This window comes from Mus caroli, unplaced genomic scaffold, assembly GCF_978045245.1.
Source record: "Mus caroli unplaced genomic scaffold, Mus_caroli_1 scaffold_13, whole genome shotgun sequence".
Lineage (NCBI taxonomy): Eukaryota > Metazoa > Chordata > Mammalia > Rodentia > Muridae > Mus > Mus caroli.
In genome coordinates, this window is record NW_028227268.1 from 91,045,983 (window position 1) to 91,059,370 (window position 13,388).

General features: G+C 49.7%; 1 protein-coding gene across 3 annotated transcripts in view; it reads left to right on the forward strand.

Annotated features, from left to right (window-relative positions):
• The window catches only part of Nprl3 (NPR3 like, GATOR1 complex subunit), a 34,947-nt gene that overhangs the window by 20,945 nt on the left and 614 nt on the right, over positions 1 to 13,388 (forward strand). For all 3 annotated transcript variants that reach the window (XM_021176705.3, XM_021176706.2, XM_029483574.2), the window contains 6 exons: positions 4,481 to 4,618; positions 6,652 to 6,808; positions 9,312 to 9,418; positions 9,801 to 9,930; positions 11,798 to 11,987; positions 12,603 to 12,795. In XM_021176705.3, the coding sequence (XP_021032364.1) occupies positions 4,481 to 4,618; positions 6,652 to 6,808; positions 9,312 to 9,418; positions 9,801 to 9,930; positions 11,798 to 11,987; positions 12,603 to 12,795 (915 nt within the window). The remainder of the gene's footprint in view (positions 1 to 4,480; positions 4,619 to 6,651; positions 6,809 to 9,311; positions 9,419 to 9,800; positions 9,931 to 11,797; positions 11,988 to 12,602; positions 12,796 to 13,388) is intronic.

The window sequence follows — 13,388 nt, forward strand, 5'->3', positions numbered from 1 at the left end:
CTCTTCCACAGTTAAAGAGATAAGGAATGGCAAGAGGAATGATGGTATAAGTTCCTTGTGGTGTGAAGACGTGTTCTGTTGAGTGATTCTCTGAATTAACAGAGACTGGGGTTGGGCCTGGGAGGCTCAGGTCATGAGAATGCTGTCTGAGGCTGCACTGTTAACTGCTCAAGAGCAAGAACAAGCCTGAAGATGTCTCTGAATGTTCCAAGAGTTACAGTCAGTATTTCATTTAAAAAATGTACATACATGTGAAGTTTTGTTTGAGGTCCCAAGGTAAGATTTTTGAAACCTACCTATGTATTTTTTCTTGTTTTATGCTGCGTCCTGCCACATGTAGTAGGAAGCCTGACTGCTTGCTGTGTGGGCAGAGGACACAGGATATGTGGCAGATTCTCAGAGGAGGAAGAGGCTTAGCTGAGGTGAGGTCAGAAGTGACCTGTTGGTTATTAGCTAAAGGTAGGCCGAGAGTGCAGGGGTGAGATAAGCTTGCACACAGCACATGGTGCATCTTGGTGCAGAAGATAGGACTACGGTGCTCTGCACAGTCATGGAGTGTAGATGCCGGGCCCTGGCAGGAGCATTTATCTCCTGTTGCAGAAGGGCTGGACTCGAATGCTGTGCCAAGGCTGGATAAGCTTGGAGACAGTGTTTTTCTGCAACTATTTTCAGCCTAACATTAAACTCCTGCAAATAGGAACACAAGCTTAGCAGGAAACTTTTCTGAGGGCAAACCCTGGGTTTCATCTTGAAATGTGGATCACAGAAGCAAGGACAGCCCTTTTTCTTCCCTTCTCTCCACAGACGTCAGTGTCTTTCCTGGTTTACATTTTTGTTGTGAAGGATTCACCTGACTGTCTCCAGATCTAGAGACTAGATGTTGGGCAGGCATGTTTCTCATGGTCCTTGTCCTCCCAGTGCACTCCAGAGGTTTGTCCAGATGTGCATCTGGTACTCGAGGGACTCCTAATGGAGTGTAGATGCCTCAGTGTCTCCATGCCACAGAGCTTTTAATTTTGTAAAGAGGCTCCAGCTCAGTACAAAATGTTCAGAGGGAAAGACATAGGCTGGGGATCTGAGTCAGCTGGCACGAGGTTGAGAGACACCTGAATTGGGAGGGTGTTAGAAAGGCCGTAATGTGTCCCCCATACCCACAGCTGGCATTTAATCCTGGCCTGCACTGCCACACAAGTCTCTGTATGCACCTTTCCCTGTAACTCTGTAGTTTATATACTGCGCCATCCAGGGTAAGATTCTTCCAAATACAAGGCTGTAATCTGTTTCCTCCTTTGCTGTGCCCCAGGTGCCTGAAACACTACTTAGAGCTGTACCTAGCACATGGTTGTCACCACATCACTGAGGTCCTGGGTGGACCAGAATCAGCTGTGTTTGAAATGATAGGACTCTTGGTATTTAATTCTGATTCCATGTTGTTCCAATAGCCACCCTGTACTATACCCTAAATAAGAGAGCTCAAAAATAGGACCTTCTATTTCTTCCTGTTGTGACCATAAGTTGATTAGAGGAGCCTGGCTAGTATTTGCATGGGCATGACCACAGCGCAGCACAGTGTAACCCTTTCCTCTCTTGCTCTTTCCCATCAGTGTGAATGCTGAGAGGGTTTCCTGATGCAGTGTTTCTCAAGGTTGGTTGTGAGCTTTGCATTCCATCCTGGAAACTGTACATACAGACTTGGTTAGGGCCAATTCTTAGAAAAGTCAAGAGTGTTGACCTCAGAGAGCCCTGGTCTTTGACCCACATCTTGATAGTCATTAAACCCTGCTTTTAACAGACTTTAAAGTTTGTTCCTCCCCCAACCCCTGTGAACCTCCCCAGTGAACCACCATTGTCCTCTAGGCTGAGCCACAGCCTGTGGTGCCCATCTGTACACCCATCTTCAGTGGTTCTGAGGCCCTGGGAGACACGGGCATGAGGTGGCTTCATTAAACAGAGAGCCTGGGGAGGGTCACAGATGTGTTCTCCCGTTTCCTTTCCCCTCTGCTATTCTCTGCTTGTAGGAGAAAAAGACTTGTTTTTGTATTTGAAGCTGTTGGCTAGAGTTCCTGGCAACCCTCTGGGGAGAATTCAGAAGCTTAGAGCTCTTGTCTTGCTGGAGGCTTCAGGGAAGAGACTGTAATAGTCCTTGGCAGCTATTGTGGTCCATGCTGAGAATCTCGGCATTTGAGAGGTAGAGGCAGGAGGATCACAAGTTTGAGGCCAGCTTGGGGTACACAACAAAATTCTGTCTCTAAATAAATAAATAAAATAAAAAGGAAAAAAGTGAGCGGGGTGTGGCAGCATACATCTTTACTCCCAGCTCCTGAAAGGCGGAGGCAGGCGCATCTCTGTGAGTTGGAATCCAGCCTACATATGGAGACCCTGTCTTGGAAAAAGAAAGAGATGGGGGTGGGAGAAAAGAGAAAACAAAAGTGTGTTTTCTGAGCCTGGAGCAAGGACCTTGTTTCTCCCACAGTATCCAAACATTTCACCTTTGACCCAGGCAGGAAGAACTCTCGCCACATCCCCTTTAACTCCTAGCCTGCCCTGTCCTTGGCCACTCCCACACTGGGAGCTGAGAATAGCAGCAGAGTGGGTGGTGATGGGAAAAGCTTCTTGGCCGCTCTTCTGGGTGGGAGGCAGCCCAGGAAACAAGAGGAGGGAAGGGGCAGTGGCAGTTTGGGAACCAAGGGATGGGTCCTGTTTGAGAATGGAGTCATGAAGCGTTAGGTTATCTTTCCCACACTGGATGAAGGAGGCTACCTGTCTGCTTGGCTCTTCTGAGCTTGACTGGATTGGGGCAGATGACAGGAAATACCTTTCTCAGGCAGAATAAGTGCAAGACACAGGGGCTTTGCCCGAGCAGTTGCTTTTCTTTATGGCATTTGTATAATTACGTTTCAGAAATGTGCTAACATACTTTTTGCCCACTCAGCATATAGACCTGAACAGATTCTATTTAATAAGCACATGTTGTTGGCACTTAGCACCAGGGCTGTGTGGCTGAGCCATGGGTGGGAGGAACTCCTCCTTCACACAACCCTTTCCTCCTGGGTATGGTTCTATAGGGACAACCCACAGGGCCACCTCTCTGCAGGATGAGTTCTGGGAAGACAGTGTTCCTGCAGACCACTGCCTGACTCTAGGTTCTCCCCACCTTCCACTCATGAGTGCTTCGTGTGCCCGTGCAAACCTTCCATATACCTGGTGTGGTTGGTTAAGGCAGTATTAGGTAGTATCCTGTGGTCATGAGTACAGGGTATAGGGTGAGGGGCCAGAGTGAAGGTGGGGCCAGGATACCTCACTGAGAGTGTACACTTGAGATTGGAGTTACGAGAAAGTCACGAGGTATCTGGGAAGAGAGGCCATGGCAAACTTAAGTGCCAGGGTCCTGAGAATGGCTGGACTTGAGTGATGGAGAAGGAAATGAGGGCAGGAAGTATGTGCAGCACACCCAGGATTCTCTATGTTGGAGAAACATGGATAACACTGCCCAGGTAGAAGCTGTAAGGAGAGCGACCAAGACACCTCCTCAGGTGCTGGTTGTCTCGGAGCTCTGGCATTTTTTTGCTGAGAGGTCTGGATTTGCAGGTAGAGCACATAGAATGTGTTGATGGTTTGAGATGCTGTATGCTGCGGTGCCTGAGCATGTTGAGCTGTAAATATGTGTCAACCACTGAGAATGTGGAGGAAAAGGTTCGCCGTGGAGGAATATTTGGGCTTGGCTGGGTAGTCACTGCATGTCCTCTGATTGATAGCTGCACAAGTTACACCTGTGGTGGTCCACCGCCAACAGCAAGGTACATAAAGGCAGGTGCTTTGTGCTTCCTACCATTAACATTCTATGGGGCCTGACAGCTTCCCTCTTCTACCCATCTCTTCTCTGTAGAGATAAGCCCTATTCTGCCCAGCTGCCTATCTGTGCTTGGGTCTACAGCAGGTGTTCAAGACAGGCCCTCTCAGAGAGGATGTCTGTGGATGTCAGGTGTTCTCTTGGAGTCCGGGCAGGCAGCCATTGTCTCTGCCACATTAAATTCCCAGGAGACAGAAGAAGCTTCCTTTAGTCCTGATGGGCTGAATGGATTATATGTTATTCTAGGGCCGGACAGAGTGTGTGTGTGTCTGTCTGTCTGTCCATGTCTGTGTGTAGGGCCAGACAGAGTTTGTGTGTGTGTGTGTATGTGTGTCTGTCTGTGTCTGTGTCTGTGTGTAGGGCCAGACAGAGTTTGTGTGTGTGTGTCTGTCTGTCTGTCTGTGTGTAGGGCCAGACAGAGTTTGTGTGTGTGTGTGTCTGTGTCTATGTGTATTCCTAAGATTTTCTTAGGTATCTTGAGATCTGAAAAGATATTCTCTTACCCCTGAGATCTCCACCTGCATTTCCCCCTAGCCAACAGGGCAGTGTAGGAGACCACAGTCTGTGAATAGGGTGGTGTTCATTGGGAAAGCAAATGCCCACCATAGTGACAATGCCCACTCTTCACAGCCTGTGCACATCTGGTGTGGTGCGGCTTCACATTAACAGTTGGCTGGAAGTGAGCTTCTGTCTGCCCCACAAGATCCACTATGCAGCTTCAAGTCTGATCCCTCCTGAGGCTATTGAACGGAGCCTGAAAGCCATCCGGTGAGAGACAGCCCCATCTTGTCTTCCCCTTAGCTGCTGTCTGAGACCTTCTGTTCCAGAAATTCTCTTTTCTTCTTCTGGTCATAGAAATTAGCTTTGTTGTTAATAAAACCACCTGGTTTTACATCTAATTCTGCTCAGAAATGACCTTTGCCCTTCCAGCATTGCCTAGCTGAGTAGAGCCTGCCAAGGGCCTCACCAGGCCTGCAGGGCAGGTTGGAGCTAACCTAGAGCTTTAGCAGATTGCCTTCAGGGTACACTCAGTTATTGTCAGCATTTCAGCAGGAATCGTGGGAACCCAATTCCTTTCTTAGATTAGTTGATTTCCTGTGAGGAAAAAGCAGGACTGGGAATATAACTCAGTGGTGTAGTACTTTGTAGGCCCCTGGGCTCTGTTCTCAGCACTGCAAAGAAGAACAAAGATGAAAAGAAATCTGGGCACTTTCCTCAACACTGGAAATGACAGAAAGCAGATTTCTTATTGCCCAGTTCTCCTACAATCCCAGACCTATGCTCCAAGTCAAATGGCTGAACATATTTCTGTAGTTCTATTCATAGCTGGGGAATATTTTTTTTTCCTGTGTTTAGAAAGACACTCCCCCTCCCCCATTTTTTTTAAAGATTTATTTATTTATTATATGTAAGTACACTGTAGCTGTCTTCAGACACTCCAGAAGAGGGCGCCAGATCTCATTAAGGATGGTTGTGAGCCACCATGTGGTTGCTGGGATTTGAACTCCGGACCTTCGGAAGAGCAGTTGGGTGCTCTTACCCACTGAGCCATTTCACCAGCCCTCTCCCCCATTTTTTATGGTACTAATGATTAAACCTAGGGCTTTGTACATGCTAGACAAGCACTTTATCACTACATGCATGTATGCATACATATATATATACATACATACATTATCATATGCCCTTACTCTCTCACCCTCTATGAGACAGAGACTGTCTTCCTGGCTGTCCTGGAACTTACTAGGTACACTAGGCTAGCCTTGAAGTCACAGAGATTCATCTGCCTTTGCCTCTCAGGTGTTGGAATTAAAAATATGTGCCACCCACCATGCTTTTTGTTATTTATCTATATGTGTGCGCATGCATATGTACATATGTATGAGGTGGCAGAGACAGGCAGATCCCAAAGGCTTGGTGGCCAACAAGTCCAGCCAAAATAGCAAGCTTCAGGTTCAATAGAGGTCCTATCTCGGAAAATAATGTGAAGAGCTAGGCATCATGGCACACACCCTTAATCCCAGCTTTTAGGAGGCAGAGGTAGGAGGATCTCTGAGTTCAAGGCCAACCTAGCCTACAGCCTGGTCCTGAGTTCCAGGACAGCCACGGCTATACAGAGAACCCTATCACAAAAACTAAATAAGAGTAAAGATTCATAAGCTGGTTCAGCAGGTAAAGACACTCACTGCCAGGCTTGATGGAACCTGAGTTCAATTCCTAGAACCCATATGGTAGAAAAAGAGAACTGCATGTGTGTACCTCATGTATATACAAAATGTAAATTGATAAGTGTAAAAAAAGGTGGAGAGTGATAAAGACATCTGATGCTGACCTCTGGCCTCCATGCTAACATGCATAGGCTCATGCACTGTCTTCCCCCGCATACAAATCTCAGTCTCTCTGTCTCTGTCTCTGTCAATGACACACACACACACACACACACACCCCTGAGATTATATAAAAGCCCTTGGACACAGCCGGGCGTGGTGGCGCACGCCTTTAATCCCAGCACTCGGGAGGCAGAGGCAGGCGGATTTCAGAGTTTGAGGCCAGCCTGGTCTACAAAGTGAGTTCCAGGACAGCCAGGGCTATACAGAGAAACCCTGTCTCGAAAAACAAACAAACAAACAAAAACACAAACAAAACAAAAAAAGCCCTTGGACACATAACTGCTTTCTCTCTGATTTTCCCTCAACCTCTCCTGCCCAGTGCCTATGGACTCTGGCTGTGCCTTGGTGTCCCATGCTTACCTGGGCCCCGTGACTCTTTATGTTTTGCTGACATGTGCCTCTGTCCTTCAGCCCGTACCATGCCTTGCTACTTCTCAGTGACGAGAAGTCCCTGCTGAGTGAGCTTCCCATTGACTGCTCCCCGGCTCTGGTGCGGGTGATCAAGACCACGTCTGCTGTGAAGAACCTGCAGCAGCTAGCCCAGGATGCCGATCTGGCCTTGCTGCAGGTAGGGCCCTGGGCACTTGGAGGAGTGGGAAAAAGAGGCCTCTAGGTACATTTAGGGAGGCAGCCTGTGGGGGATCAGGAAAGCAGACTGCCTGCCGTGCTGAGTCCCTAATGTCTAGCAGACAAATAGATACTCCATGTCCTGCCACAGATCATGGTAAGGAGGCTTGGGGTTCTGGTATCTGGTCACACTTAGAGCCACGGGACTGACTTCTTTCTCTGCTAAGCAGAGGTGAGGCAAGCCTTGCTTGGGAGAAGGAGAGAAGTGTTTCCAGCACAGGCCTGGAGAACAGCTTGGGAAGTAGTAGTGCATGCTGGATCTTCCAGCTCAGGACAGGCTCACACTGGCCTATGAGCAAGCATGTGGGAAGTGAGAGCGAGGACTTGAGTGGTAACGTAACCTACTGTGTGCCTTCTATTTTTTGCACATTTTCCTACCTCTCCTTTAAAAAAAATTTTTTTTTAAGATTTATTTATTTTATGTATGTGAACACATTGTCACTGTCTTCAGATGCACCAGTAGAGGGCATCGGATCCCTTTACAGTTGTTTTTGAGCTATTATGTGTTTGCTGGGAATTGAACTCAGGACCTCTGGAAGAGCAGTCAGTGCTCTTAACTACTGAGCCATCTCTCCAGCCCCCTTGTTTTTGTTTTTATTAAAATATATGTCTTTAATGATGAGACATGCAGAGATGCAGCCTTGTTTTGGAGGACAAGTAAGTCCAAGCAGATGTTCAGAGCAAACCTTCCCTGCAGGACTGCAGGTTTGATTCTTTCCATCTCTGATGCTGTGGGGCTAGGTTCCAAGTGAGGTACGCTCCACACAGGTCCCTTTTGTTCTGCTCCTCCCCTTTTTTTCCAACCCAGCCCTGGAGTCATCAAGATACCGTCATTCTTATGGTGGAAGACGCGTGGCAGACTGGAGAGACAGCCCCTTGGCAAGTGTCTGTGGCAGCCTTTTGGGCTCAGAATGAAGGCCCATAGCTGAAGTGTAGAGGAGGAAAAGCACAGAAGAAGCTGGATTCAGGGCCCTGGAGTGTAGACTGGGTCACCTGTGCCAGGGCTGTGGGTGCAGGACCCAGGGAATGAATGCCAGTATCCTCACCTGGTAGTGCTATGCACCCTGAGGCCACCAGAGGGTAGCAGAGGCCTACCCAGGACCTCAGTTTGCTCAAAGGCCAGCCTTCTCAGTAGAATGAAGTGGCCACAGCTCTGAGGCAGGCCCTCCTTTCTCTGTGTGGGGCTGAGAAATGGGTTGGCATCACTGGTGGTTTTTGCTTTGTGGGCCCATTGGGCTGCTTTTTCCAAAACCCTTTCTATTTTCAGGATAAGTTTGTCCCTTCTCTATCTCTGACTCTTCATAGGCTCTGTGAGAGCACCTAGCATATGCTTGCTGCCTTTGTAGTTCAACTTGGTATCCTAAGCTGGACAAGATTCAGCAAGGAGCTCATTCGGCTTCCCTCTAGTATCAAACACAGAGGTTTGAATGTGCTCACTGTCCCTGAACGCCCCGCAGAGAGGGGCGGTGCTGCTGTTCTAAGGAGTCTGGGCTGCTATTTTCACTTCCTACCCCACGTCTGGAAAGGCTTTACTAAGAGGCTGTGTGAAGGAATCTGTGCTAGGACTGTGCCTGACTTCACTGTCACAGCCCTTTGATAAAGCTTTGATGTCTCTTCCATTTCCTTGTCTTGGTCTTGACTGGGGTCAGGGAGGAGGGTGTTTCCTTCCGAACTAACTCCCTGCTGAACCTGATTTAAATCAGAGTTTACTGCTGGCATGCCCGTATGAAACCCTGTGAGGTCTCACCCTGGCCATTCTCTGCAACTCACCTCACTATTTTCTGTGACTGCTGTTTCCTGTCGATGTCTCCGGGGAGCAGTGATCCTAGGGTGGTGCTGAACCTTTGGGGAACACCTGCCTCAGGAGTGAATGTCACACATGATATAAGGCCACTCTGATGGGCCTTGTGGCCCACTCGTGTGATCCAAGCCCTCAGATGCTAATGGAGAAAGATTTTTTGTTTGTTTGTTTGAGACAGGATTGCTCTGTAGCCCTGGCTATCCTGGAACTTGCTCTGGTATCTTGTGTATTTCCTGGTATCTGAGACCTCAGGAGAGCAGAATGGGAGGATGGTCTCTGGGGAAAGCAGGGTGCATAGGGGCCTTTGAGTACGCAGGGTCGGGTAGGATGAGACTCCATATTTTATTACTTTGGAGTATGGTGCTGGTGCCTGTGGACAAGAGAATGCTGTGCTTCTGCTAGAGTCGTCCAGCCCATGCTCCAAGCACTCCAGTGTCCCTGTGTTCATGTGCCTACTGCCTAGCAAAACCGTGGTCTCAAGCAGCACAGGGTCTCTGACTACAAGAACAGTGATGTTGGTACCACTGACTCAGGTCGGGATGCTACAGTGCTGCTTCAAGTTGAGAGTTCCAGGGGGCATTTTCTCCAGGCAGGAAGGCCATGGCCTCCAAGTTTAGTCCTTCCATCTCCCCTTGGTCTGCAGGTCTTCCAGCTGGCAGCTCACCTGGTATACTGGGGCAAGGCTGTCATCATCTACCCATTGTGTGAGAACAACGTCTATGTCCTGTCTCCCAATGCCAGTGTGTGTCTGTAAGTACCAGTGGCTGCCAAAAATCTGGAATCTGGAGCTAGAAAAGCCCAGCAGGACCTTTTAATGGCAAATGGCACCCCCAGTGGCCAGGCCTCAGTGGCTTTGAATCCATGAGGCCAGATTTCACTATATCCTGATGCTGCCTGCCCATAGCGTGCTCAGATGCAGATCACAGTCTGCTTTGGTGTTGCCCATGGTAAAGCCATCTCTCCTTGGCTGAAATCAGAGGGGTTCTGTGGGTCCTGCCACATCTTAAGGGACAGTATAATTCTGCCATCTGAAGGCCTGCTGCATCATCATACTATATCCTGTTGTCATTATGCTCACCCAGAAGGTTGCTGTGAGTATGGGAAGGGCACTGACCATGGCTGTCTGCCCCAGGTACTCCCCGCTAGCTGAACAGTTCTCCCGCCAGTTCCCGTCCCATGACCTACCATCTGTCCTGGCCAAGTTTTCCTTGCCTGTTTCTTTATCGGAGTTCAGGAGCCCTCTGGCTCCCCCTGCACAGGAGGTGAGTCACTAGAGCCCCTGTGTGGCTTACAACGTAGACAGGGTATAACTGCCTGCCTAGTGGCCCCTGATTCAAAGGCTCTTAGCATTGTTTATCTTTGTGCCATGGTTTGGGGGGATTTACTAGCAAGCACTGCAGGCTTCCTCACCATGGGCATCCTTAGGACTAGGACTGGGACTGGTTTATGTTTGTCAGAAGGGCATTAGCTTTTCCTGGGCTGGCAGGATTCCCTGTGCTGCCTTTGGGGCAGGGGCTTCTCACAGGTGGAGGTACAGACACTAAGGCTCTCACTAAGCCTAGGCCCTGTTTTCCAAGGCAGTTCAGTTCCTGTATCCCTTCCTCTGGGGGCTTAGGAACCATGGGATCTTTGTGTGGAATCCTATGTTGCTGGGCCTAGAGTCCTTTTCCTAAGAAGACCTACAGTATCAGGCTAGGGTTGAGTCTTGGATGGGGGGCCTGAGTCAGGACAAAGGCTGGTGGCAATTAGAGACTGGTTGTGGTGGGGGTGCTTCTCAAGGTGTGGGGGATGAATTTGCAGTGGGCTGTCAGTCACTTTTCACTGCCCCATGCTCAAGAGATGGTGAGATGGTGACTTGGAGTCAGAGAAGCTTTGCCCCTCCCTGTGTTAAGTGCTTTGAGCTCTCTGAGGGAAGCTAGGGAAAGAGCACAGGTGTCAGAGACAAGCTGGGTGATCTCCATGGTTTATCTTCAAAAGCAAACTATTTGTTTTAATAGCTGCCTGATACACTGGGCAAAACCAGTCCTCAAAATCAAATACTTCCCCTTCTCAAATTGTGAATGGGAATAAGATCCTGGGGTTTTAGCTCATTTACATGCTGAGTGTGCCAGAGTTCTAAAGCTGCCTTTCACTGAGCCCTTGGTTTCCAGGAAGGGAGCCAGGAAGATGAAAGATGCACTTTGCCTCTGCACCTCCCTCCTCTCCCCCAGGCAGCTCTCTGGGGGGAGGGCTTGGCAGTGCTCCCATCCCAGCAGAAACTTCCCAGTTGTCTGGATAACGGCTGATCTTCCAGGCTGTGTCTGAGCAGCTGCTTCAGGCCTTGTCAGGGGCCTGGGATGGAGCTGTTTGGTTTGCCACATCCCAGAGACATACTGTCTAATGCTTATAACGCTTTTGTGTTTTATTTTTTACATTTTGTGTTACAATACCTTCAATTCTTTAGAATTCTATTTGGTTTTGACCATGATTGGTATGTATAACTTCCTCCCCAGTAAACCAGCCCGCTTCCATGAGTGACCTAGGCAGCAGCTCTTCTGGGCCTCTCAAAGATGAGAGCACTGGTTCTGTGTTCACACACCTTGCTGCTTGGTGTCTGTGCCCGAGAGATACTTAAACATTGGTGCTGGGTACTAACTGGCTCTGGGCTCCACTGCTATGGTCCAATGCTCACAAGGAAGAGCCATTGGCTTCATGTAGTAACAGCAGGTCCCCTTCCTGTTTCCAGTTGGAATCACCTGTGTTCTTGAAGTAAACTTTGAGGTGGAGCCAAGGACTCACATGACAGTTTCCTCTCTGCACTCTGTGTGGGCTTGCCTAGCAGTGGACTGTCTGACAGCAGCAGGTCTTAGTGGCAAAGACAGATCTGCCTCTAGGGAAAGTTGGCTCAGAGAAGGGAGGAAACCCAGGCGTGTGATGGGAGTTCTGGCCCTACTGTTTTCCCTGGGGTATGCTGACCTTGCAGAGCTACCCAGCAGTTGAGGGTCCCTTCTTCCTAACAGGAGGCCTTCCTGTTTAGGTACTAGGGCTGCTAAGGACCATGTCTCTCTTATTTCCCAGGAATAGGAATCTGTTCTTAAGGCTTGAGTCAGGGAACCAGCCCATCTGCTGTCTTACTTTGCTCACTCACAGACCCAGCTCATCCAGATGGTGGTGTGGATGCTGCAGCGCCGGCTCCTCATCCAGCTGCATACTTATGTTTGCCTAATGGCCTCACCCAGCGAAGAGGAGCCCCGACTGCGAGAGGACGATGTCCCCTTCACAGCCAGAGTTGGTGGCCGCAGCCTCAGCACACCCAATGCTCTAAGCTTTGGCTCCCCAAGTAGGATCCCCTTCCAGGACATCTGTCTGGTAATGGGGGGCTGGGAGACTTTGGTGACATCCAAGAAGCCTGGGTACTGTTGGAATAAGAGGTGTTTTTACACATCTATACTCACCTGCCTGTCCCTCCTGTCTCCCCTATACTGCTATGGGTCTGAGGGGGAGGCTCCTTCCTTGAGCAGCTAGCTGTAGTCAGGAGCAGCTTTTGCCCACTGCAGCGCAGCTGGACTCTCCTACTGCAGCCTGGGCTCAGAGCAGGGCCTCATATTGTCATCCCAGAGACCACAGCTGTCTGCTGTTGGGGGCCATATACCTTGACCTGTCTAGTGCTAGCCCATGTTGGCTGAGGTGGGACAAGACACCCATTCCTGCTGTGGGGTGTGGTGGGTATGCAGTATACTTTCATTCTGGGTCCTTGAAGCTACTCTTATTCCAGGTTAGCCACACAGTAGGCCCTTGGTGGTGGGTTGGCAATGAGTTCATGCATGATGGCAGATTGTACAGTTGGGCACCAGCAGGAGAATGTGGCAGTGGTCCCAGGCCCTGGATGCTGGCAGTGCCTTTGGTGCTCCCATCTGGGTACACTGGAATCCAGCTGGCCTATTCCAACCCACAGCCAGCAGTGACGACATGACCCTTACCAGCCCCAGTATGGACAACTCAAGTGCTGAGCTGCTCCCCAGTGGGGACTCACCACTCAACAAGAGGATGACAGAGAACCTGCTGGCCAGCCTCTCAGAGCATGAGCGGGCTGCTATCCTCAATGTGCCTGCAGCCCAAAATCCTGAGGACCTCCGCATGTTTGCCAGGTAGGGAGCAGATGACTGAGTGGGAAAGGGGGAATTATGCATGGGAGCACTGGTAACCCTCGCACAGCTCCAGGGAAGTAGTGGGTCTCTCCCAGGGTTAGTGTGTGGCACAGCAGGAGCTCTGTCCTCTGTGTAGGGATGCAGGCTCTGGTCCAGCCCCTCGGTCTAGTGGGCGCTTACTCAGTACTTCTGGATGTTCCATGTCACTGCTCTCAAGTTCCGATGACAGACTTGGTTCGGCAGGACTACGTCCTGATTGTGGGCCCTGGGGAGAAACTAGGGCCCTGTGCCATAGCAGCTTGATGCCTGTCATGTCCGTCCTGCCTTAGGTGATGTAAGGGCATGTTGTTATGAGAGAGGTCAGGTTGTTTTTCTGTTTGAAAAAACACTGCAGTCTGTTGGAGGACTTTGCAGCTCTAAGTGCTGATCCAGGCCTTTCTGTACCCTGGCCTTCTTTGTGCTGGACTCAACTGCAGAAAGCTCCCTAGAGTAGATTGCCCTAGTGCCGTGGAAGAACAGAAAGAAGCCGTTAGCACTCCTCCCTTCAGTAGGGTGCATGCTCAAGTAGCTCTTAGTCTGCACAGCCATGCTGC